Raw genomic sequence first — 24,144 nt, forward strand, 5'->3', positions numbered from 1 at the left:
ACCACGACTAGGAGTAAACATTGTCTTTATTTCTGCTTTCTTTCATTCTTCCAGTAGGGGGTGGAAGTGAAGTAGCCTACGCCAGAGAGATTCCACTGACTTTTTACTGTTCAAAATGTTTTACTTAAAATGACAGGAAAATGTATAACATAACAAACAAAACCGTCTTTTTAACTATTTAATTCAACCACAGTGTTTCAGAAAGATTAGTAGAAAGGTGTGTTAGAATTCGTTATCGTGGGTTGGACAAGACACTGGTTAAATATGGTAGTGCATATAGTGTAACTACAAAGGAAAGATAAACAGTGAAATCACAGTCTCGACATACACAGAACAAGAGAAAATAAAACTTAATGACAAAACACTGAAGGACAAAGTGATACATCGTTTTACCCAGAGAGACAGCTGGACAAGCTCATTACAATCTCCTAGATGCCAACTCGCCCTGGATGAGAGCGTCTGCTAAACGACTAAATGTAATACAAATAAAAAAGGCACTTGGTCTTGCTATCCAAACACTGCAAACTGGAAAGGATAAGGCTTTACATTACCTATTGCTTCATAAGTGAACATGAGGCAAAAAATGTGAACGTGAGACCACATCAAAATGATACAAAGACTTAGAAATAGAAATGTACACAGTATTCAAATGTATCAATAGTGCAGTCTAAAATACTGAAAGATGGGATCATACAGAAAGTGAACCTATAAATGTTATGGGTTTCTATCAACGAAACATACAAAATAACATCATTCAAGACCATGTTTTTTGCAGCTGTTAGTTGAAAAATTCAAATTAATGTTATAAAAGACCACATTCTTCAGTTTGTAAACTTATATTTACATTAGAGATGTTGTCTTGAGTGACTGAAATTCTCCTGATTGAACCAAACTCGAGAGAGAGAGAGAGAGCACCTGTTGTGTAAGTAAACATACTCGTTGAGTTTTCATTAACAAGCTCCACTAATAAAATGTGCAATATGCTAGAACAGGGAAGTTACCTGCTCAGAAACAGACATGCAAAAACTATCAAAACCAAACAACTTAACTGACTAAATAGTTTGTATCTAGAGCAGTGTTTCTTAACCTTGTCCTCAGGGCACCCCTATCCTGCATGTTTTAGATGTTTCCCAGCACCAACACACCTGATTCAAATAAATGGGTCGTTATCTAGCTCTGTAGAAGCCTGGTAACGAACATGCATTTGAATCAGGTGTGTTGGAGCCAAGAAACATCTAAAACATGCAGGACAGGGGTTCCCTGAGGACAGGGTTAAGAACCACAGATCTAGAGTAAAGTTGCAACAGCAAGTCTTTACAAAAGTTGCACAATCATGATTTGTCCAGCCATTCCATAATATTCTCCCCATATTCATGTTTGGTTTCTACATGTTTTGCATACGTGATAGAGGGGATATGTTTGAACTACTCACGGAATCCCTCTCTTTGGGGGTAAATTACGTGCAATCACCAATCCTAAACCCTTTCTGTAGGTATTGGCGCCGATTATCCCAATATTCTCATATTACATTTTATACACACACACTTCTGCATAAATACGTATTGACACTTTTGTCCCTCAATTGGTCCATTTGCATGATATCAGGAGTTCAACTCTTAAGCTCCTTCCGTCTCAGCTGTGGGAGAAACCAAGTGTTTCCTACGTGCTCATGTTAGATCTACTGATTGTGATTACCTTAAAAACATAGGACATCTTTGATTTGTCCCACATGTCCCTGCATGTCAAGGCTTCAAGGTCTCCAGACAGAGTGAGGACCAGATCCAGCCCCAGCCCTAGCCTCAGCCCCAGCCCTCAGCCCTCAGCCCTCAGCCCTGCTCCAGACTCTCTGACACCTCCACAGCAGAGTATGAGGGGGCCTGGGCCTGCCTGGTGAAGAAGGAAGCAGCTCTCTTTGGCTTGACACGCTTAATTTCCTTACCTGCCCAGAAGGAGAAGAACAAGCAACACAAGAAGAAATTAAATGTCTACATAGCAGCAAGTCTAAAATAAAACAATTACAGCTTATCGTTTAATTATTCAGCAGAAACTTGTATACAAAGGATTACAACGTGGGTTCTTTGATCTGCAGGAAAAAGGCTCTACCACTGAGCTACACCCATCCTACTTAACCACTGCGGTTAACACTGTGGTTTACACATCAGAGAGCGAGCGAACAAGCAAGCCCTCGCAGACTCACCGTTGTCCACATAGTCGATGGTGCTGAGAGAGTTCACCCTGCTGCACACCACACTGCTCTGCCTGCGCAGCTTCCCCCGCCTGGCCCCCAGGCCCCCGTCGCCTCCCCCCCGGCCCCCCCGCTCCTCCGTCTGGGGCAACGGAGCCACGCCATCCTCCTCCGACACGGCGGCGGCAGCCTCGGACGTTGAGCGCAGCTCCACACAGAACTCAATCAGACCGCTCATCAGCTCCGCCTGGAAACGCACGACACGGGAGTCATGTGACAACAACTGACCAATGATGTTCCTTCAAATCCCCTTCTGTATCCCGCTGTGGATCTAGAAGATGCTTGTATCCAAAGCCAAGTACAGACAGGGGGATTTGAACGGTATACAGTATATCGAGAAACACTAACTAGCGTCAAGCATAGCGTGATCCTGAGGGTTTGCCTGTGCACTGGTCTGCAGTGTAGATGTAGGACCTGTTTGGAGTAGATCTTCAGTAACTTGTTGACTGGAACGCCTGCGTCCTCCCCGTCAAACTCCAGCCACAGGATGTGGGAGTCTCCCTCACCTTCGGGGTAGCTGTGGTCCCAGGACAGCTCACTGAAGCGAAGGCCCAGAAGCACATGCTGAGAGAGACAACGTCAGGGTGGAGAGAGGGAGGGAGGGAGGCAGAGAGAGGAAGTGAAAGGGAGAGAGATAGGGGGAGGAAGGGAGAGAGAGAGAAACAAGGAAGGCCTTAATCATAGGAGTGAAAAAGGGATGACATATCATTTAATCTGTGACCTCATCTATTCCTTCCCCCCTCCAGGCTCCCACCTCCCCCTCACCTTCTCCTTCAGGTCGATCACATACACGCCCTCCAGGCTGATCCCCACGTTCACTGCTTTGCGTCCGGACCTCTGCAGGAGTCCCTGAACAGGTTTGTCAATCTCCCCAGCAAAGAAAGCACACCTGCGAAACACACAGGTGTTAGAACTACCCCCCGCATATAAAACACCAGCTTATCCTAACGATGATTTCTTTTCACTTCCTCTGAGCACTGAACAAAGAAGGATTAAGCCCCGCCCCCCTCCGTACCCGTAGTAAGGCAGAGAGTGGCAGGTGCTGAGGTACTGGCGCAGGTGCTGCGTGGGTTCAGGGGGGCTCCCTGCCGAGCTTCGTATCCTCTGGTACTCCTCCAGCAGCTTCTTCTCCAGCTCCGCATGCCGGCTGCCTTTCCCCCAGAGGGAGGAGAACAGGCCCCCGCCCGCGCCCGCCACGTGCACGGGCAGAAAGGACGACAGCTTCTTCTCCCTGAGGGCCGACCCAGAGACGAGGGTTACGTTTGTGACTGACCCATTACCAAAACTAGAGATCTGCATCCATAAACAACAACAGCAGCAGCAATCTTAACACCTGCTTCGTTTATTTTTTGGTAGGAAAAACATAAGCTAATGCTAAATGCTTATGCTAAATGTACATTCACATGTTATTTTCAAGCTGTTTGGAACCAAAACGACTTAGAAATAACCACAGCATGTGACAACAGGCGGGCGTTACCTGACGACGGCGGCGGCTTTCTGGTTGTCCAGGCCGGGGCCCTCCTCCAGAGCCAGAGACAGGGCTCCCAGGCTGGTCCAGTGGCCGGGGTCGCAGGGGTAGCGCCCCAGCAGGATGTTCCCCCGCGCCTCGTCGTACAGCAGCCTCAGCACCCCCTCATCTTCAATCTGGGACCAGGGACGGGAGATGCACACAGCAGATACCAGGCTTTGAAACCGATTACATTACAACCCCTTTGGCTCATAATAAATCTTGTTTTTTAAACTGTATTGGGGAAGCACAAAGGTGATGTTTGGTTGACACAGTTGTGGGAAGGATGCTAACTGTACCTGTAGTTCTTTAGACTTGGGATAAAACACATTTCTTCTGTACTGCAAACAGGGTTCATCTAAAAGTTGAATAAAGCAGTGTAAACAAAAGGATATTACACACACACAAAAGACTCATATTCCACTCCTGACAGATGCACAACAAGGATTAGGATTAGAGTGGACTAACCAGGTCATACTGTGTGTGTAAATGTGCAAAAATAAAAAAAATTTAGAAGAAAATTAATCATCAAAATGGACAAGGCTAAATCCTCCACCAGGAGAGAGATAAGACCTGCGAGCCACCCGGGAGCACACATGGTCTCCCCCCCCCCCCCCCCCCCCCCCCGGGAGCACACATGGTTCCCCCCCCCCCCCGGAGCACACATGGTTCCCCCCCCCCCCCCCCCCCGGGAGCACACATGGTTTCCCCCCCCCCCCCCCCCCCGGGAGCACACATGGTTTCCCCCCCCCCCCAGCCAGGCAGAGGGCCTCACCCTCAGATATGTCCTCCTGCAACGCCTCGGTGAAGCGGTACAGAAGGTCCTGCCACTGCCGGCACAGTTTGTAGGGCTGGTGCTTCGGTTTCAACTGCAGTTCTGAGAGGAGAGGAAAGATGGTGGAGTTTATTCAACCAGGAAGAGGGCATATACATGCACGCTAAACATTAGTAATCCGTTTAGTTACGAATAGTGATTCACTGTCATTCTGAACATTCGGACAGGTCACCTCAAGAGGTTGGATTATACATAAATTACACTGTGCATCTTCGATGACCAACAGTAAAAAGTATCCATTAATACCACATCGTTTTTTTTAAAGATAATTTCTAACAGCATCCTATGGTTTTCAAACCACAAAAAGTACTTCAAGGTGGTCACATCAGTTAAAAGTATCTGAATGAAAGAACCGTTGTTATTACCGAGCAGGGGGGAGCAGAGCCAGAAGGCAAAGACGTCCTGCATAGCGTCTGGAATGTGGAGAGCCTCGCGGACACTGCGACCCAGCTCGTGTACACTCACACAGCCAACTCCCTCCACACACAGGTGAACCGCACTGTCGCCCACTAAGTAGACTAGAACATCTTGGGCTGCAATGCAAAGCACACACAGGGAAACGATGACACAATTCATAAGAATAGCAGGCTTTAGGATTACATTCGATGTGACCGGCGGCCATCTAGGATTTCTCGAGGTTTTATGAAAACCTCCGAACTGGATGGGAAATTCAAAGGGTTGATTGTCGAACCCTTTTCCCGAGTGACTGCTCACTTCCAGTGGGAGTGTTTTTGCTGTTCGTCAGTGTTTGGTATTTCATGGATTGTGGCGAGCATGATCGACCCGCTTGAAATGGAGATATGTTAATGGTAATTTCTAAGGTTAAATAACTAGAAGTAGGTCACTTTCAGATGCGTACACGCCGTACTGTCACAGGTTTCAGCCTTAAATTGTTCTCGACCTTACCCGACACAACAGATTGTAAACAAAAGCTGGCTAACCAGCTACACCACTGACCGCGGGTGACGGAGGAGGCAACGCTTCCTCTTTGCGAATGACCATCTGATGACTCCGGGGCAAAACCACACTCATCTCCTTCCATCTGAAGCAATAGTCAAAAGATTAAGAGTCTGTAAACGATAACTGACATACATGTTAATATAAGCAAGATAAATGGCAGACGCTGCTCTTAAGAAGCACTTTCAGATAACTCTGGTTTAGGTCTAACGTTAGCTGGCTAGCTAGCAGTAGAAGTGACTATTTGTTCTAGCTTGCTAGCTAGCACCACCGCTGTGGAGCAACACATTTCTCCCGTTTACCTTTTGATGAAATAAAAGTAAGTTCAAAAATGCGTAAGAAATAGTAAAATATGTATGATGTTTCTTTCCCAATTTGAAAAAAAAAAAAAAGTATCAACAATTCCCTCGTACACAAACAAGTCTGGTCAAGCACCGCCAAATGTCAAGACTTACAATAGCTCCCACTAACGTCTACCGCCGCTGGACGTGCCCACGTATGTCACATGGGGTACACACGTTTTAGGCGCCGGCGGAGACCGCTTTAATATATCTGGGAGGAATGAGACGTCCAATTTGCAATTTGTAAGGGTGGAGCAAGCAACTAGTAAGTAGGTTGATTAGTAGGCTATACACTGTGTTAACTTATAAAACTATGTGAAATACTTACTAGTATAACTACAGTTTTTCTAAATGGGTATCGACACAGTAGTTCACTATTTTATCAACATTTAGCAGGACTGCCCTGATTTTGCTAACTGGACAGTGCACATTTTCACCACGGAACGGCAGCATATCGCACTGGAAGGCAGGACAATGGACATTACATGACAGCAACAAGTCTGAAGATGAGGACGTGGGTACAGTAGAAGCTAAGAAGTTAAGAACTCCGCTAAGGATCTTCATGAGACAGTTTGGATGATTATTCATTGTGCAGTTAAGTGACGCTAAACAGGTAAGCTAACAATGTAAAAAATAATCTCAGCCTACCACGGTTTATGTGGCGTACAGTCTGTTCAAGACAAAAACGAAATGTTTCACCATAAAAGTGTTTTGCACAGACTTTTGTCCGCAAATAGGCTATCAGATCATCTCACATTTCGAACGTGTGTAAAATAAAAAGATACATGATAAAAACTGGATTAGAACATTTGGGAAGCACTTGGCAAACTAGAATCTGTAAAAAATAATACATTGCCTAGGTTGAGGTTATGGTTCAGTTCAAAGGTCATTTTACAGATCTGAAGTATGACGTTAAATTCATCATCATCATCATCACCATTGTATCAAATTAAAAAGTAAAATGCTAAATGCTTTGTGTGTTTGTTAGTCTCTGCATAAAATTGCTCTGAAGTTTTATTGTTTTATTCTAGTTTATTATGTATAGCCTATATAAAAATTATAGGACCATTTCGTATCTTAGAACTAGGCTGACAGTTATTACTCTCCTACATCTTGAGTCAGATGGCTGAGCGGTTAGGGAATCGGGCTAATAATCAGAAGGTTGTCGGTTCGATTCATGGCTGTGCAAAATTACGTTGTGTCCTTGGACAAGACACTTCACCCTACTTGCCTCGGGGGGAATGTCCCTGTACTTACTGTAAGTCGCTCTGGATAAAAGCGTCTGCTAAATGTAAATGTAATGTACCAGGTTCTGACCCCCAGTGATTCATATTTAGCCTACAACGATTAGGCTTTATTAAACCTCATTACACATAAGACCTCCACAGGGTTGATCCATCTCTTCCTTTGGCCGAAATACCCTACTTCACCTGTAGATACTGTAACCTTTCAGTCAATGCTTGTCCATCCTCAATAATAAACAACATGCTTCACGTTTCAGTGAGTTGTGCGGACACGGGAAGAGCCATGCCTTTGGTGGAATTTGCTGCAGGATGCATTTCAGGTAATGTGAACAATCTTCTCATGTAAAATCGAAAAATCTAGATTTCATCAAAACTTTACATTACATTTGTAATTGAATGGCATACTTGGATGTCTAGACTGACAGAACGTTCTTGTGTTCCCTTATGAAGGTGGTGTTGGATTGGCTGTTGGCCATCCAATAGACACAATGAAGGTCAGAATATACGTCAGCGTGAACGTCATCTTTATGTTTTACGTTTAAATTCCATTATTAACCTCCGTGTCCCATACCTGTATAGGTGCGTCTGCAGACCCAGAGTAAATATAAAGGGATTCTTGATTGCATAACAAGGACCTACTCTCGCGAAGGGGTAGGCTTTGCATACTCTAACCCTAAATGAAGCTTGAAGTTTGTCTATGCAAGTATACTCAGTCACATCAGTAGTAATGCAAGAGACTTTCTTTCTCTTTCACATCTCTTTATATATAAAATAAAACTTTATTAATCCACAGGTGGGAAAATGTTTGAAATGTATCTTAGATTTTGTAGAATGAACAGTACCGCATTCAAGATCTTCACATACAACACACATATCAGAAGGGTGGTAATGCAATTTAATTTTCTCTTCATTCATCTTTTTCATTTATGTTATGTTTTCTCTTGGTCCAATCAGATCCATGGGTTCTTCAAAGGCATGGCCTTTCCGGTCCTGACCACTGGCATCACCAACTCTGTGGTGTTTGGCTCCTACAGCAACGCTTTAGACTACCTCACTCGCTCCCAGCGCAACGAGAGGAGCAAAGGCAACCACGCCTCTGCAGCAGCTGTGTTTACGGCCGGGTGCTTCTCTGGTGCGACGCAGGTACACTGCTGCACGGGTGGGCTGCGGCTGTTATCACGCGCAGGCTACAGAATCCCCAGGTGTTCTAGAACATCGGATGTCTTCTAGAACATCTACGAGTTCTTGACACCTGCACGTATATTATGGAATCACAGGATACAAAGTTAGGAGAGTTTGGATAAGCTTCTGCTGAAGTAACACAATGTGAGTGTAAAGATTTAATGGTTCTCAAACGATGGTGGTCGAGTTCCCACAGGGGGCGTGGAGCGAGGGTGGGGGATGGGAGGGGTGGAGGGTGTAGGTGATAAGAAGAGAAGTATATTCCTTTCTAAAGAGGTTTGTATTTAAAGGGAGGGGTGGCCTGAAATGCGGGGCCTGGATCCCCCGAAAAAAGCAAAACGTGTGAAAGCATGGATGTGGAACACAGCTCGTTTACAGGTGTTTCGCTCCTGGCTTTTTGCTTCCAGGTGTTGGTCACGGCGCCCGTCGACCTGGTGAAGGTACGCCTGCAGACGCAGACCCAGAAGGGGGGCCGATACCAGGGCCCCATCCACTGTGCAGCGGTGATCCTGAGAGCGGACGGGCTGAGGGGCCTGTTCCGGGGAGGGTTTGCCCTAGCCTTGAGGGATGTGCCCTGCTACGGACTGTACTTCCTGCCCTACGAGATGACATGCAAGGCTCTGACTGAGAGCGGAAAGCAACCAGGTGAGTGGAGTCGCTCGTGGTTCCGGTTTGTGTGTCCCAGCGTGCTCCCCTGCTCAGAGGTCATGTTGGTGTGGATGAGTATGCGTATGTTGTTAACTGTGCATGCCTGATCCTTGATCTTCAGGCACAGTCCTACCGACGAGCAACACAATGACATCCGTCACACTGTACAATGTCTGAAATGTCGGTCGGTCACCCTCAGGTACGTTTGCGGTGTTGATGGCGGGCGGGCTGGCGGGCGTGGTCACATGGGCCTGCGCCACCCCCATGGACGTGGTGAAAGCCCGTCTGCAGATGGCGGGCGCTGGGGGCCGGGAGTACGACGGGGTCCTTCACTGCATGCGGGTGAGCCTGCGAGAGGAGGGACCCAGGGTGTTCTTCAAAGGCCTGCTGCTCAACAGCCTGAGAGCCTTCCCTGTCAACGCCGTCACCTTCCTCAGCTACGAGAGCCTCATGCGGTCCTTCACCTCCCTGCCAGCTGACTGACACACACTGACCTGCAAGGACAGCGGAGTTTCCCGCAGCACTTTTCAGTTAAGGCGGCCACCTAAGCAACACACGCCTGCCGCCTTAACTACGTAGTCCAAAAAACCCAAAATTTTTTATAGCGATATCCGCCGTTGTCCTGTTTTCTCCCTTCCATTCCAAACCGTGACCAATGCCAGTCTTACTACTCTGCAGAACGCATTAGTCTATCGCAGCAACTAGCGGCAAACCCCACCTTACCACCTTAACTAACACATTTTCAGTGGGAAACCCTGGACAGACAAGCTGAAAACAAAGAATACAACAGCTACGGTATTGGACTTAATTCTCTTTAGCACCCTGGTTTTGGCAACGCCTTTTTGGAATGTGAATGTGTTCATTTTTATTTTAGCAGACGCTAAAACTGATATAAGCATTTATTTTTTTTGCACATTATTGTTCCATAGGATTTAGCGGTATGCCCTGATGAAATGATACTGTGACCAGACTGATGTGAATATTGCTTTAGGGATCATGGATATGGGTACCTGTACCATCCCCCAGGGTGGAGGCAGCGTGGCGTTTCCTTCAGAGAGGAGGCTGCTAGTTTAACCAGTATGTACTGTATGTATGTAGTATTCATATCGTATACACGCCTTAACATGACTTTATAATAAACATACAAAACAGTGAACTACATAGGATTGTAGTTTCTTTTATTTTATTTATTACAACTCAAATTAGACACTTTTAAATCCCCCCATCCCTTTAAATTTTGGTTAGTGAACCTAATACATTGTCATTTTCAAGTCAAGAGGCAACCCGTGCTAATGTCATGAGTGCATGCATACAACCTTGGAAATACGCTCTCCCCTCGAGATGACATCATAGCTTGCGATTCCAGAGAATCGAACACCACCCCCCTCCCTCTATGTGCCTTTGGTAATTCCCCCTTACACGCCTGACAGGAGGAAGTGAGTGTAAACACTGTGGAAACTAGGAGCATCTGTCCTCAACCTGCCAGCCCCACAGACAGGAAGGAGGGAGGGAGGGGAGGCTGGGACACAGGTGCATTGTCAATTGTGGAACTATGTAAACATTTAAAAAATATATACTAATGCACATTATAGTCATCATGATCAAACATTTGTGTTATTCCAAAATTCATTTAGGCAAGTATCCAAAAATCAATACTCTTTGATCAGGGCTTGACATTAACAATTATTTGCCACCGGAATGTTCCTCTGTGGGATGAGAGCATAAACAGTTAAAAACTATACAACGATTTGATCAAATACCTTGTTTCCTGGTTAAGCTATATGCTTATGAAACATTTTACTGTGACCCAGATCAGAATTTGGTTTCTGTTTGTCCCAGAGTGGGCTAGCGACACAGACAATATAGCTGGCCAGCTGGCTTAGGGGAATGTCAAACCCTTATTGAGGGAGATTGCAGCTTCATGTATCTATTCAAGAATAATTTGTTACCATCTATAACACCATTATTTTTCCTCACTTGCCCTCCAACATACTTCCAGTAGTATAAATCAATTAGGCTTCCACTTTCCACTGTTAGATTCAAGTGATATTTCGATCCCAGTCGTACTAGTATTCCTATCTCATCTGTAGTGTTTGTGCATTTTTCTACAATTAGTTCTGTTTGTGTGTTGTTCGTGGTCTGGGGGTCGTGTGTGTGTTTTTCTGAAATGTATTCTGTTTGTTTGTGTGTGTTGTTTGTAGTGTGTGTGTGGTTCAGAAAAACCCCCTTTACTCAAGAGAACTGGAAGATGATGTTTTCTGTGTTACTGCAGCTGCAGCTTCCAGCTGAGGCCAGCGTTCACGCCTGGCTTTCTGAGGCTCAACACAGCCGCGCCCTCGTCAAACTCAAACTCCAGAGGAGACTCGCTCCCATCTGTGGGGAAAAAAACAGTCACTGTGGGATCACCTCACCACATAACAGTAACACTCTTCACCAGTCTGAAAGACAGACCAAAACAACTGCTTACAAAACCAAAACACAGATGCTTCTGGTACTGAGGTGACAGTTCATGAAATCATATTTCTACTGCCATTTTAACAAGTCACAGAATGCTTCATAGACACCCTCAGACCAGCACATAACCAAACTAAACCCAGAGGAAGACAGGGGAGCCATTCAGCAAGGTATCCCCACCTCCAGAGACGGTTGGTGTCCAAGAGTTGTCCCCTGACTTACCTTGTGTGGTGAGGGTGACGGCGCTGGGTCTCTGGGCTCCCAGGATGATCACCTTCTCTACCCACGAGGCCGTGGAGAAGACGGAGTCAGGGGACAGAGGGCTGCAGGGAGACAGAACCAGAGGTCATCCTACCGTCAGCACAACCAGAGGAGAACACAGAAGGGGGTATATACAGTGCAGAAGGCCTGATGCAGGGTAACTGCACGGGATGTAATAGGGCCTACCTGGAGGTGATGGTGTTGGCAGCAAAGCTCAGGCGCATGTGGACGAACTGGCGCTCGGTCTTGTATTTGAAGGAGTGGCCATCGTCTATGTAGAGCTCTCCCTCAGCCCTGCCCTACAGCAGAGAGGAAAACAGGTGTTGGATAAGAATAGAGTCAAATAGAGCCCTTCCCTCACCCTGCTAGAAGCCCACCAGACCCTCCCCCTCCTCACTGGGTTTATTTATGTATTATTTAGTTGTCTTTTATGTTTTTGTTGCGTATTTGTTTTACATGAGCTTGCTCATTTGGTTTCATTTAATTATGGAGCACCGTGGGCCTGTGAGACACTGCATGTCTGTAATGTTCTGCTTACGGTGAAATGCCTCAATCTTGAGTACAGTCCAGTCAGGTCAAGTACAGTGAACTCTCGTTTCAGTCATGTCCTAATCTGACCAGTGTTATCTGTCCTTGGCTACAGTATGTAACTAGTATTCACACCCACAGCTGGTCTTGTGATAGTAGTTAGATAACGGAGGTGTTTACTTGTGTGTCGAGGGCCACATAGAGAGTGTAGGGGTCGCTCTCCATGCACGTTGAAGACCTGCGGACACGGTTCTTCCTGCAGATGATGGACCCTCCTCGCTGGAACGCTGGGATCTGAGGAGGAGAGGGCAGATCGGGACAGGAGGGAAGAGGAGGTGTTGTCATGGTTGCACCGTGGCTAGTAAATACAGGCCGAGACTTCCTTGACCAACAAAGCACTGTCAGAACCATGTACGTCAGATTCTTGAATTCCTGCTGTACTTTACATGCACTTTTGTACAGCGCTCTGGAGAAAAGCTAAATGAACCCAAGGTGAGTCTACAGGCACACCAGTCATGAGAAGACAGAACACCACTTTGGATCAACGCTCAAACGATGACACGATAGTGAATCGAGGTACAGTGTTCATGCCCTTAACAGTGACCGGCAGAGGTTTCCTCTCCAGGGGACGGGAGGACGACGACTCACTGAGCTCATGGTGACGGAGACATCCAGGCTCTGAGCTCCGTGGTGGCTCTGGAACGTGTGGACGTCGTACCAAATCTGCCCGGCAACAAGAAACACAAACAGATCCATGTTAGCAGAAGCAGATCCATGTTAGCAGACAGAATGAAATCTCATGTTGGCACAGAACTCCAGATGTATTCCGTATCAACGGATCTGTATTTTCTACATGCACTATTTGTCTGTCGCTGTGGATAAAAGTGTCTGTTAAACGAATGAAATATATAAGGTGAGGTTGTGCTGGTGGACACTCGCCTCTCCTTCTCCAGGAAGGTAGGCGGTGACACCCAGCGCCTTCTCATCTGTTACCGGGTGAACCAGGAGATCCCGACCTGAGACAAGGAATCATGAACATAAAGGATCACTGTTACAAGCCCTTCAGCAGTAATAAACATTTATCCGAGACTCGTCATCACTGTGCTTTATCAGACAGCTTAGATCACCGTCTACACTCAGGAAACCTTCTCCAGCCTCTCACCAATCAGATACTCGTCCTCGATAGAGAATGTAGCCGGTTCCTCAGGATACTCCACCCACAAAGGTCTGAAGCACAGAGAGAGAGAGAGAGCGACCACGAGATAGACAGATACCAAAGAGAGAGACAGAGAAAAGTAGAGAGAGGAGATCAGAGACAGAGGGAGAGTGAAAGTGAGAGAGGGGAAGGGTACACAACCTATGATGAACAAACTTCGTTAACTCGCAGAGATCTGAGCTGTCCCGTAGGAGTTTGACCTCTGACCTCATGACGGGCTGCCCGCTGCGGTGAGCCTGGTAGAAGCAGAGGTACCAGTAGGGCAGCAGGGCGTATCGCTGGCGCACCGCATCCCGGATCAGAGCCGTGTTCTGGGGTCCGAACAGCCAGGGCTCCCTCCTGGGGGTGTCCAGGTGGGCGTGGGCACGGAAGAAGGGCTGGTAAGCCCCGGCCTGGTACCAGCGCACCAGCAGCTCCTCCCCGGGGGACTTGAAGAACCCCCCGACGTCAGCTGATGGGACGCACAGGAGGCCAGAGTTACCCAGAGGACAGTGGGGGGGGGGGGGGGGGGGGGGGCGTGTCGCATCAAGAGGTTCACAGGGTTTGGAATCCACAGGGGTTGGGAGTCAGATGGCTGAGCGGTTAGGGAGTCGGGATATTAACCAGAAGGTTGTTGGTTCGATTCCCGGACTTGCAAAATGACGTGTGTCCTTGGGCAAGGTACTTCACTCTACTTGCCTCGGGGAGAATGTCCCTGTACTTACTGTAAGTCGCCCTGGATAAGAGCGTCTGCTAAATGACTAAATGTAATGTAATGTAAATGAATCCGAGTCTGACCTCCACAGAAGGAGATGCCCACCAGCCCCAGGCTGAGACACATGGGGATGGACATCTTCAGGTGGCCCCACTCCGCGGCGTTGTCCCCCGTCCACACCGCCCCTGCGAGGACAGGACCGGGCCACACGCGTTACTGAGGGAGGTCAAGATACCCGGTGCACTACCCAACCTGCGATCCCTCGATCTGCAGTCGTATGCTCTACCACCGAGCCATACCCACAGCCCAACATGGAGACCACAGTGTAATGCACGTTTCTCAGATGGGAGAAAATGAGTTTGGAAGCACGTTCATTTTGTGGGGCGGGGGGAAAAGACACCAAACACATGTTGTCATGGTGTCAGGTGGAGGTGTGAGTCTCACCGTAGCGCTGAGAGCCAGCAAAGAAGGCCCTGGTCAGGACAAACGGTCTCTCCAGGCCCCCAGACCGCTGTACCTGCCCCTCCGATGTGGCCATTTGCTGGGAGGAGGCAGCAAACAGGAGAGGAGAGAACAACAAAGATGGATGGAAAATTCAACGAGTGATTAATTATTCATGAAGCAGGAGGGTTGAAGTAAAGCCGGAGCAATAAAGTACAGTATAGTCATAAAATGTCTGCTCGAATGTATTTCGAATCGATGGACAATGTGCAATAAATCATGGAACATGCCCTCTCCTTCTCCCCTTCCCCTTGTCATCCTTCCCCCATACCCCCCTCCCCACCCATTGCACCCTCCTCACCCCCCTCACCCTCACCCCTCCCCCCCTCCTCAACTCCTCCTCCCCCCCTACTGTGAGCCCTGGGCCCTCCAGCCGCCCTCACCACGTAGAGACCGTAGAGGTTGTGCACATCCCTGTGCTCCCAGGGGCCGTGCAGGGCGTCCTTGTGCATGGTGACCTCCGGCCCGTTGAACACGGACGGCTCGTTCATGTCGTTCCAGGTGAACAGGTTCTCCATGGAGCCCTGAGACCACAAACACACACACAGACCTATGAATACATTGTTGTTACGGTTACTGTCCATGCAGCCCTGGGCACAGAGGCACGTTGGGGGAGCAGAAACACTGGGTCATAAAGGTAAATCAGTAGTGAGGGTCAACCTATCTATCTATTCATCCTTGAAGATTCAGGAGAGTACAAAGTTTCCTGAGTGGTGCAACAGAGCACAGACAAGGGGGAGGGGGGGGGGGTGACAGGCTGAGGGTTAAACCAAGAGAGAGAACGAGGAGGCGAGGCTGCTAACAACCCCCCCCCCCCCGCCCGATGTGAAAGGATGGACTCACCTCATACTGGTCATAACCAAACATGCTAGCCCACCAGCTCCTCATCTCAGGGTTGGTGAAATCGGGATACCCAGCGTTCCCTAGGCAACCCACGGAAAAGGATAGCATGAAGAAACAAAAACAACGTCTGTGTAAATAACCCGGTCACTTAGTCTCAAAGCAGACGAAACTCACCACCATGATCACCACACCCTTAACTCTACGATGCACAAACAAGGCGTTTTATGATGTAGTATAGAAGACCAGCATGATTACAGTGCATGATTAAAAGTGTAGTTGTGTCATCAGAATACGTTGGAATAAATAGCATACTGGGATAACAATAAGCCACATAACATACTGGCCTCGCTTGAGCTAAGAGCCACGCCCACCTGGCCAGCACCAGCCTTCGTAATCTCCGCCATCTTTGTTTTTGATGTAGAAGCCTTTGGAGCGAATCTCAGAGTGGATCTTGTATGCACTGTCCACCTTGATATGAGGGTCCACTATAGTCACCATCTAGGGAAGGGGGTTAAACAGTTAAACGATAAACTTATCTCTGATGAACAGTATCATCCTGGTACTGACCAATCCGGCACCAAGTTCAGTACGATACTTTTCTAATATGTGGACTGAGCCTCCTGAGAAAATGACGTACCTCGTAATGTTATTCAGAATCATCAATCAATCATTATATGTTTGTCTGTATGTTGTCTTTTAATCTATGGGCCTAGTAAGTGTCCGAAATAAAGCTTATGCTGATGATGTCGCCTCTGTGATCCGCCCTCAGGAACGCACCTTGCGTCTGTTGTCCTTGAGCGTCCGCAGCATGTCTTTGGGCCGGGGGAACTTGTTGTTGTCCCAGGTGAAGTAGCGCTTGCCGTCCGTGTGCTCGATGTCCAGCCAGATGAAGTCGTAGGGGATGTCGTGCTCGTCGAAGCCCCGGTCCACCGCCAACACGTCCTCCTGGTCGTTGTAGTTCCAGCGGCACTGGTGGTAGGCCAGAGCGGAGAGAGGAGGGAACGACTGGGTTCCTAGAGGAGAACGCAGGGTGTTAGCTGGGAGAGGAACACTTGTGCTTCTGTGTGTGTGTGTGTGTGTGTGTGTGTGTGTGTGAGGAACACTTTTGCTTCTCTGTGTGTGTGTGTGTGTGTGTGTGTGAGGAACACTTGTGCTTCTCTGTGTGTGTGTGTGTGTGTGTGTGTGAGGAACACTTGTGCTTCTCTGTGTGTGTGTGTGTGAGGAACACTTTGCTTCTCTGTGTGTGTGTGTGTGTGTGTGAGGAACACTTTGCTTCTCTGTGTGTGTACTTCAGTGTGTGAGGAACACCTGTGCTCCAGTGTGTGTGTGTGTGTGTGTGTGTGTGTACCTGTCAAGGCAGCGTACTGGGTGAAAACGTCAGAGGGCCTGGGTCCCAGCATGATGAACACATCTATGATCCCGCTCTCTGAGATCCACCGCACGTCCGTGTGGGCAGCCTCGCTGACGCCCTGCTCCACGCCAAACCACAACAACACGACCGGTTACAGCTCCAATACCATTGTGATTAGTGATTAGCGTTCTCGGAGCGGCAGGACCCACCTGGTCGGCAGGACTGGATCGGACGTCCACCCAGGTCTCGGCAGCGTTGAGCCAGAAGAGGCCCATGGTCCTCTGGGCGCTGTGGGAGAGCAGGACGGGCACGGCGCCATACAGAGCCATGGGGTTAGCCAGCTCGTACTGGAACACGTCCAGGTTGTACAGCCTGTACGGATCACCTCCGCTGGAGGACCGGGCGGAAACAGGAAGTCAGCACCGGATGGATCACCAAAAACGATCTCTCAACAATACCTGGCAGATGTAATGCCTGCCACAAGATGTAGGGCTAGTGGAGGTCTCCAACAAGTCATAGTTAGCTAGTGGATGCTAGCAGTGATGGACTCTCGCGTGACAGATTCTCACTCTGTGTTTTTAAGCTTGAGGGTGTCTGCGTGTTCAGGGATTCCGTAGACGTGATCCACTCCGGGCAGAGAGAAGTCTAGACTGATGGCGGACGGCCCTGTGGAACACAAGGTTAGAGAGTTAGACATACATGTTCTGTGTTCGAGAAGAATTGAGAACATTAGGGGGTTATGAGGGGAGGTGATGAGGAGGGGGTGAGGATGAGGAGGGGAGGAGGAGGGGGGGAGGTGAGGAGGAGGGGAGGAGGTGAGGAGGAGGTGAGCAGGAGGGGAGGAGGAGGTGAGGAGGAGGAGAGGAGGAGGGGAGGAGGACAGGTACGTGGGATGTACCGTTGGGCTTGCTGTCTGCGTGGGACTTGAAGGTTTCCTCCCACATGCCAGGCAGGTCCTCCTCCTCTGCTACCTGAGAATCAAAGGTGAGGTAGGTTAGGTTGGATGACCAGAAACACACACGAACAGAGGTGTGTGTGTGAAAGAGAGAGAGGGAGGGAAGGATCTAGAACATCAACGGGATCATCTGAAGTCTAGTTTGAGGTCTTAGTCTTCATCACGTTCAATCCACCTGTGGTGCCTAGCTCCAGCTAGCTCCAGTCTGTCTCTGACCTCCAGAGCGTGGACTGAGCACGTGCAGAAACGAGTCAGTTCATGGTGTGGGATGATAACATGGATGTTTACGTGTATATAAACAAGGTCACAACAAACCTTTTCCTCGTTCAGTTTCTCTGTGGTTTCCGTCGCGTCCTCCTCTTCAGTGTCTGTCTGACTCTTGCTGCATATTTACCAAAACAAATACTGCGGTCACAACCAAGAGCAGACTGGCGTGACAGAATTCAAAAGCAGAAAAATCTCAAATGTTGTGGTGACTGGGAGTTAGGTTGAGGTTTTGAGATAGGTTGAGGATAGCAGCAAACCTGGAATCAGACCTTATGGCTTTACATTACAATCTTGTCCACAAGACAGGTTTACAAATCAACCTACGAACAACTGATTGTGGGTTAACTAGGATTAGGTTTCAACTAAAGCATGCTTGAATGAATGTTGAAGAGTACCTACACACCCCAACTCAGCCTTAGCCAGCCCCTAAATACTCAAATATTATTTCTGGTCAAAGGTTTTTGGATCAATACACACCAGCAGTGGTGAGTTTAGCCATGTGTGAGTATAAACAAAATTAGTTTTACAAAAAAATTAATAATAATAATTGGGTGTTTAGTTCCTCTTTAAGGCTAAGGAAACTGCTGAACACGGGTGAGTGAGATAAATTGTTGACAGAAATGTTGCTATTTGAGAATTGTCTTTAGATTTTTTTTACATGCAACATGTGCTGTCCCGTTTGGGGCCAACACAATGCTTAATTTCAATGTCTGAAAACGTTCATTTAAAATGATAGAAGAACAAAAGGGGGTATGAATAAAACCGAATCCCAATAGGCATGAGCGACTGTCGACTGGACAAATATTTTCAAGACACATCCCCGTTATTTTTTAACACCTCTAGAGCCTCACAGCCCTTAATCAAACTGCTCAAAGCCAAAAAATGTGGTACAGCTCATTGGTAGAGCATCTGACTGCAGATCAAACAGGTCATAGGTTCACATCCCCCTTTGAACAAAAAGGAGTCAGCTAAATGATTACATTATGAATGTTTCAATTATTATTCCATCACAGGCAGATGCCTATGGAGCAGTTCGGACCGTGAGCAAAAGAGACAGCATGAACAGGCAGACTGACAGCAGTTACCTAGAGAAAACGCTCCTGATCCTATCCCACATGCTACCGACTGTGCTACTCATTTTGTGAGCAATGCTGGAGCACGCGGCGTGAATAGGAGGAGAGGAAGAGGAGGAGAGGAAGAACAGAGGGAGGAAACAGAAGGGGCAAACAGGTCAATAATGAGCGCATCGTTGTTAGGGACAGTTGTCATATCCAAGGTGAAAAGCCTTTGGAGGACTCAAACGTTCCTGAAATCGTACAGAATATTCAAACAATGCAACATCATCCAACTAAATACATCCTTATGCCTCTTTAACAAGTAACAATGGAAAAGTACAGTTAAAAAGGTTTTCATGCATTAAGCTAATCGACAGCACAACAATCTTCTGCGTCGATAACCAAATTCTACTTCTGTTCCCTCTGTTCGACCTGCGAGCGTGCGTACGGAGGCTCGTGCGTCGGGGGGATCACGGCCGTTGGGGACTCACGTGTCCTTGCGGTAGCGGAGGTGCTCGAAGGCGAGCAGGCCGCGGGCGTTCAGGGACAGCAGCACCTGTGGCCCCTCCATGATGTCCAGGCGGAAGGGCTGAGCGTTGACGATGACACGGCGTTCCCCCCCGCCGCCCAGGGACAGAACCACAGCCCCCCGATCCTGCGTCACTACCGACAGGCTGCGGGGCGGAGAGGAGAGGGGGGGGGGGAGCAGCACGTTAGGGGGGGAAGAAGAGACTGACATCGTCGGTTTCCATGCCAACGTGGCAAACGGGGGGAAAACAAACAGGCGAACTCACGGCTCGGTGGGAGGGTCCGCGATCAGGACGTCGGGCACCTCGAAGCGAGGCTTGATGGGTTTGAGCTCGTTGATCTTGACCCGGGTCATGTTCCCCTGGAGCCTGTACAGCTCCAGCAGCAGACGCACCTGCGGGTCACAACGTTTACGTTTCTCTCTCACAGAGGTCACAATGTTTACGTTTCTCTCTCACAGAGGACGCTTCTCGTACAAAGTGACAAGGTAGGAATTTGGAAAGTTCAGCAGAAGATCAAGGATGGGAACTGCGTGGTTCTGACAGTCTTTTTGTGGTCGACGTGGAGTCTTGTAACATGGCACAGCTAGGGTGCTGAAATGAAGCAGTTGTTCTTAGCCTAAGGACACTGAAAGCAGCACTTTACAGAAGTACATGACTTCCTGCGGTAACTGTGAATTTGCTTTTTCTCTGCATGTTGTACTTGATATCCCGTTTTACCACTGTCTCTAGCAAGAGATTTCACCCCACAAAATTGTTTGATGTTGCACTTAAGTTATTTCCCCTCAGTGTGTGGGAGGGGGGTAATGCAGTGGTTCTCAAACTGTAGGGTGTGAAAGCCACAGGGCTGTCGAACAAGAAATACTGCTGTAGAAAGAGAACAAGATTGTAATGGTAGAGGGAGCCTGAAATGGTTTTCCAGTTTCAAAGAGGAACCTGACTCGAAAGGTTTGAGAAGCACTGCAATGATGGAGTGCATAATAAGGAAATATGGAATCTGACAAATCTGTGTGCTTCTCCTTTTCAAACTCAACACGGGGGAAACTTTAAAATAATATATATTCTCCTTCTAAAGTGTCTGCAGAAACCCACGATAACCAGGGAAATGTTCAAGCTGCAGTTGGCTTGGTGTCTGACCTTGTTGTTGTCATTGATGAGCTGCAGCGTGAGGCGAGAGTCACTGAGCTGCAGGGTCTCCAGCAGAGCTCTGTATGGGGACTGGCCCGGCTTCATCCCTCTCAGACGACTGCACAGAGCGAGGGAGGGAAAGGGGGAGAGAGGGAGACAGAGAGGGAGACAGAGAGAGAGAGAGAGGGTGGGATGGATGGACGGACATGGAGAGAGAGAGGTAGGATGGATGGAGAGGGAGAGAGGTAGGATGGATGGAGAGGGTGAGAGGTAGGATGGATGGAGAGGGGTAAAGAGAGATGGAGAAGGAGAAAGACCACTCCATGAAACTACAGTCGGGTAGTTTACTGGATACAAGAGCTAACTCAGTTTATACCTAATACCTGCCTAATTAAACATAATTCCAACTAGATCCACTTTTTAGTCTTTACCTAAATAATTTCCTGAAAACCAGCCATGAGTTTTCCCTTTGTCTCACTGTATATAACACTACGCCATTCTGAACATTAAAATTGACATGGCAAGCATACGTAGCAGGCATACAGTACACATTGACATTCACCTGCAGAAGGAACTTTGGTCACATGTCTTAAAGTTTCCTCGGTCCACGGCTTGGGTGAAGCTGAGGAACACTGAGATCAACAGAACGAGAGGTATGTCCATCCTGAAAGAGGTGCGAGGAAAAAAACAGGCAAGACTTCAAGAGGAGACATTTTAGCAAAAGGCTATGGAAGGAATCAAGGTTAACTCAACAGGGTAGCTTATTGAAACGCTGTCTTGATTGGTGACTTTAACATGTCGTGTAGCTTGCAATAGTTAATGTTTTCAAGAAACGACTGTGTGCATTCGGGAGTGACACTGACACAGTGACAACCAGAGTAAAGGCATGATTAGCATAAGCAGCTAGCTTTCCAGCCCGCTAGCCAGCAATAACTTGTTCTTAAGGAGTTGTTTGTTACCTGCAAAACGCATATTAAGGCATACACATTTCGAGAAGGACACACAAACACAACAGATGTACAGTGCAATCCCTTAGCTAGCTGTATCGTAACGATAATTTGTTTTTAAATAGACTTTTGAATAAACTGGATAGACAACTACCTCTGTGTAAAGCACGCCATCTTGGTTGCGCTTGACTCGTACGCCCAGTACAAAATGTAGTCACGTGGTCAAATCAGAGCACTGTAGTTCAGTGGACGCAAATAACTTATATCTTCCTCTTTGGTGGACTTCAAACTGGGCAAACTACTCTACCTGCACAAATGAAAAACCAGTTTACGTTTTCAGCAAGATCCAAAATACTTGTTGTGTTCAAGAAACTGTATGTACATGTTCTGCAATTGTATTTAATTCGTAAACACATTATAAATACCACTATAAATAAAGTGCATTCTTCTTCTTCTTCTTAATAATAATAATAATAATAATAATAATATTATTACACCTTTGAAGGGTGGTTTAATCATCTGAAAAGTAAACATACTTTGGATTCACCTTAAAAAGCAAGCGATGGGTGGTATTTTTTATCCGTAAGGAGTTTATGTTTACTCACTCAGGTCCAAGATCACAGGCCTTAGCTATAAATATATCCGGTGAAGATCCGATTAGTGTGATCTGTATCAGCTAGGTTACATGTAACATCTAAACATCATGATAGTAACCTGCGGAAACTCCCTGCTTGTCAGCGAGGGTCTGGAGTGTCTTTACAACAAGATATGAACTATATTACGAGGGATGAGAAAGCACATCACAAAAAGGCTTGTCGATGGTGTAACGGAAGAACATTGTGTGCTATAATAGGTTTCATCAATGGTAAAGTGGCGAAGAAATCTGACATACTCTTTCATCTGTACAAATGTCATTGTCCCCAAAATGGTAAGTCAACATAAAGAAAATGAAATTAAAAACATAATCACTTCAGGTCCTTGGTTGTCTTGGAGTTGGTAGGATTAATTTTCATTATCTTTTGGTGTTGTTTTGGTTGTCACATTTGAAGCGTAACGTGAATGAAAATAATCATTTACGCTATATTGTATTAGTACGACTGCTATTATACGTTTGAATAGTTTACGTGATTATTAGGCCATATCTCATAATGTATTATGCTTGTTTGATGGAGCCCGAGCCTGGCGATCTGATTGAGATATTCCGGGGGACATATCAGCACTGGGCTTTGTATCTTGGAGAAGGTGACATCATCCACCTGTGTCCTCCTAGTAAGTAGCGGAAGGACACTCCGTTTACTACACCTTGACAAATGTTTTAACACCATGCATAATAATGGACACACTGTAGTGAAAGTGCCATTTCATAAAGTGAAGTGATTATATTTTATAAATTGTTCATGTCATGCCAATTTCATAAGGTGTTCATGAGTAGGTGTTCATGATTACATTGCCAAAAATATTCCATGCCAACATTTTATGAGGTGTTTTATGATTACATTTTCACCCTTTAAAACAACATGGGCGTTCTCAATCCTTAACGTGATCTCCGTGTGCTCCCTGTTCATCCCTTTGATCCTGACGTGTCTAAGCTGAGGCTGCCGACGCTGGCGTCCGGAGCCTGATGTCTGTGCTGTGTGACCGGGCCGTGGTGACCAGGGAAGGCCTGGTGGAGGTAGTGGGCAGAAGCAGGTTCCATGTCAACAACCAGCTGGACAGTAAACACAAGCCCCGCAAAGTGTGTGCTATCCTGAGGGACGCTCGCAGTCTGCTGGGTCTGGAGATGCCCTACTGCATCCTGAGAGGGAACTGCGAACACTTTGTCACTCAGCTGAGATACGGGCAGGCGGAGTCCAGACAGGTGCATTGAATGCATTGAATACCACTGAATTTGATGGTTTTGAATTCACCACTTTAAAATTGAAACATTAATTTATTTAAATGTAAAAAAAAAAATCTGATCCAAGGTTCGAAAATTCAGGTTGCTCAATTTTGAACATTAAAATTCAGATCCCAAAAATCCAAAACATTAAGTCACTGATTTGCTTCCATAAAATATTCCCTTGTATATGTCAACGTGGGTATTTTGTTTTCGCAGATTCATTATGCTGTTGGTGTCGGTGTTGGGACTGTGGCTGTTGGTATGAAGGCACTAACTGCAGCTTCAAACTTATCTTGCATCAGAACAATAGAACAATAGAGAAACCTACTAGCGTTCTAACAGAGGGGGTCAGAGGGTTGTTGGTTCGATTCCCGGCCGCATCAAATGACATGTGTCCTTGGGCAAGGCACTTCACCCTACTTGCCTTGGGGGGATGTCCCTGTACTTACTGTAAGTCGCTCTGGATAAGAGCATCTGCTAAATGACTAAATTTAAATGTAAACAGGACTCATTGGAAACCCTGAATGTGCCTCATACAAGACATACAGAAAATACAGTTGTTTAGCCACAGAGCAAACT

At 47.1% G+C, this 24,144-nt stretch overlaps 4 protein-coding genes across 5 annotated transcripts; 2 read left to right on the forward strand and 2 right to left on the reverse strand.

The window, feature by feature from the left end:
* Nucleotides 1-104: 104 nt before the first annotated feature.
* Nucleotides 105-5,999, reverse strand: frmd8 (FERM domain containing 8). Its single transcript, XM_067257044.1, has 11 exons — nucleotides 5,847-5,999; nucleotides 5,545-5,629; nucleotides 4,953-5,120; nucleotides 4,528-4,629; nucleotides 4,052-4,110; nucleotides 3,723-3,889; nucleotides 3,261-3,476; nucleotides 3,011-3,134; nucleotides 2,660-2,809; nucleotides 2,198-2,432; nucleotides 105-1,939 (listed from the first exon to the last, which is right to left on the reverse strand). The coding sequence occupies exons 2-11, from the start codon at nucleotides 5,627-5,629 to the stop codon at nucleotides 1,827-1,829; spliced, it is 1,419 nt and encodes a 472-aa protein (XP_067113145.1). The 5' UTR covers nucleotides 5,847-5,999; the 3' UTR covers nucleotides 105-1,826.
* Nucleotides 6,000-6,400: 401 nt separating this feature from the next.
* On the forward strand, nucleotides 6,401-10,105 carry LOC136962995 (solute carrier family 25 member 45). The gene is made up of 7 exons (XM_067256946.1): nucleotides 6,401-6,498; nucleotides 7,387-7,449; nucleotides 7,580-7,623; nucleotides 7,709-7,780; nucleotides 8,084-8,272; nucleotides 8,719-8,956; nucleotides 9,159-10,105. The coding sequence occupies exons 2-7, from the start codon at nucleotides 7,413-7,415 to the stop codon at nucleotides 9,440-9,442; spliced, it is 864 nt and encodes a 287-aa protein (XP_067113047.1). The 5' UTR covers nucleotides 6,401-6,498; nucleotides 7,387-7,412; the 3' UTR covers nucleotides 9,443-10,105.
* Nucleotides 10,106-10,120: 15 nt separating this feature from the next.
* Nucleotides 10,121-21,877, reverse strand: LOC136962996 (neutral alpha-glucosidase AB-like). 2 transcript variants are annotated; one of them, XM_067256947.1, is made up of 25 exons: nucleotides 21,841-21,877; nucleotides 21,302-21,403; nucleotides 20,749-20,857; nucleotides 19,879-20,006; nucleotides 19,576-19,758; nucleotides 19,115-19,180; nucleotides 18,078-18,144; nucleotides 17,706-17,778; nucleotides 17,377-17,473; nucleotides 17,017-17,197; nucleotides 16,805-16,925; nucleotides 16,234-16,469; nucleotides 15,828-15,954; nucleotides 15,457-15,536; nucleotides 14,997-15,137; nucleotides 14,557-14,653; nucleotides 14,196-14,297; nucleotides 13,626-13,869; nucleotides 13,365-13,429; nucleotides 13,142-13,218; nucleotides 12,851-12,925; nucleotides 12,383-12,496; nucleotides 11,861-11,973; nucleotides 11,636-11,736; nucleotides 10,121-11,332 (listed from the first exon to the last, which is right to left on the reverse strand). In XM_067256947.1, exons 1-25 carry the CDS (start codon nucleotides 21,858-21,860, stop codon nucleotides 11,223-11,225), a joined length of 2,829 nt encoding a protein of 942 aa, XP_067113048.1. In that variant the 5' UTR covers nucleotides 21,861-21,877; the 3' UTR covers nucleotides 10,121-11,222. The 2 variants fall into 2 exon arrangements, with proteins under 2 accessions (XP_067113048.1, XP_067113049.1); XM_067256948.1 differs by lacking the exon at nucleotides 19,115-19,180.
* Nucleotides 21,878-22,834: 957 nt separating this feature from the next.
* Nucleotides 22,835-23,883, forward strand: LOC136963048 (phospholipase A and acyltransferase 3-like). The gene is made up of 3 exons (XM_067257038.1): nucleotides 22,835-22,955; nucleotides 23,276-23,544; nucleotides 23,782-23,883. Exons 1-3 carry the CDS (start codon nucleotides 22,835-22,837, stop codon nucleotides 23,881-23,883), a joined length of 492 nt encoding a protein of 163 aa, XP_067113139.1.
* The last annotated feature ends 261 nt before the right edge of the window (nucleotides 23,884-24,144 follow it).

Source organism: Osmerus mordax, chromosome 19 (assembly GCF_038355195.1).
Source record: "Osmerus mordax isolate fOsmMor3 chromosome 19, fOsmMor3.pri, whole genome shotgun sequence".
Taxonomy (NCBI): Eukaryota; Metazoa; Chordata; class Actinopteri; order Osmeriformes; family Osmeridae; genus Osmerus; species Osmerus mordax.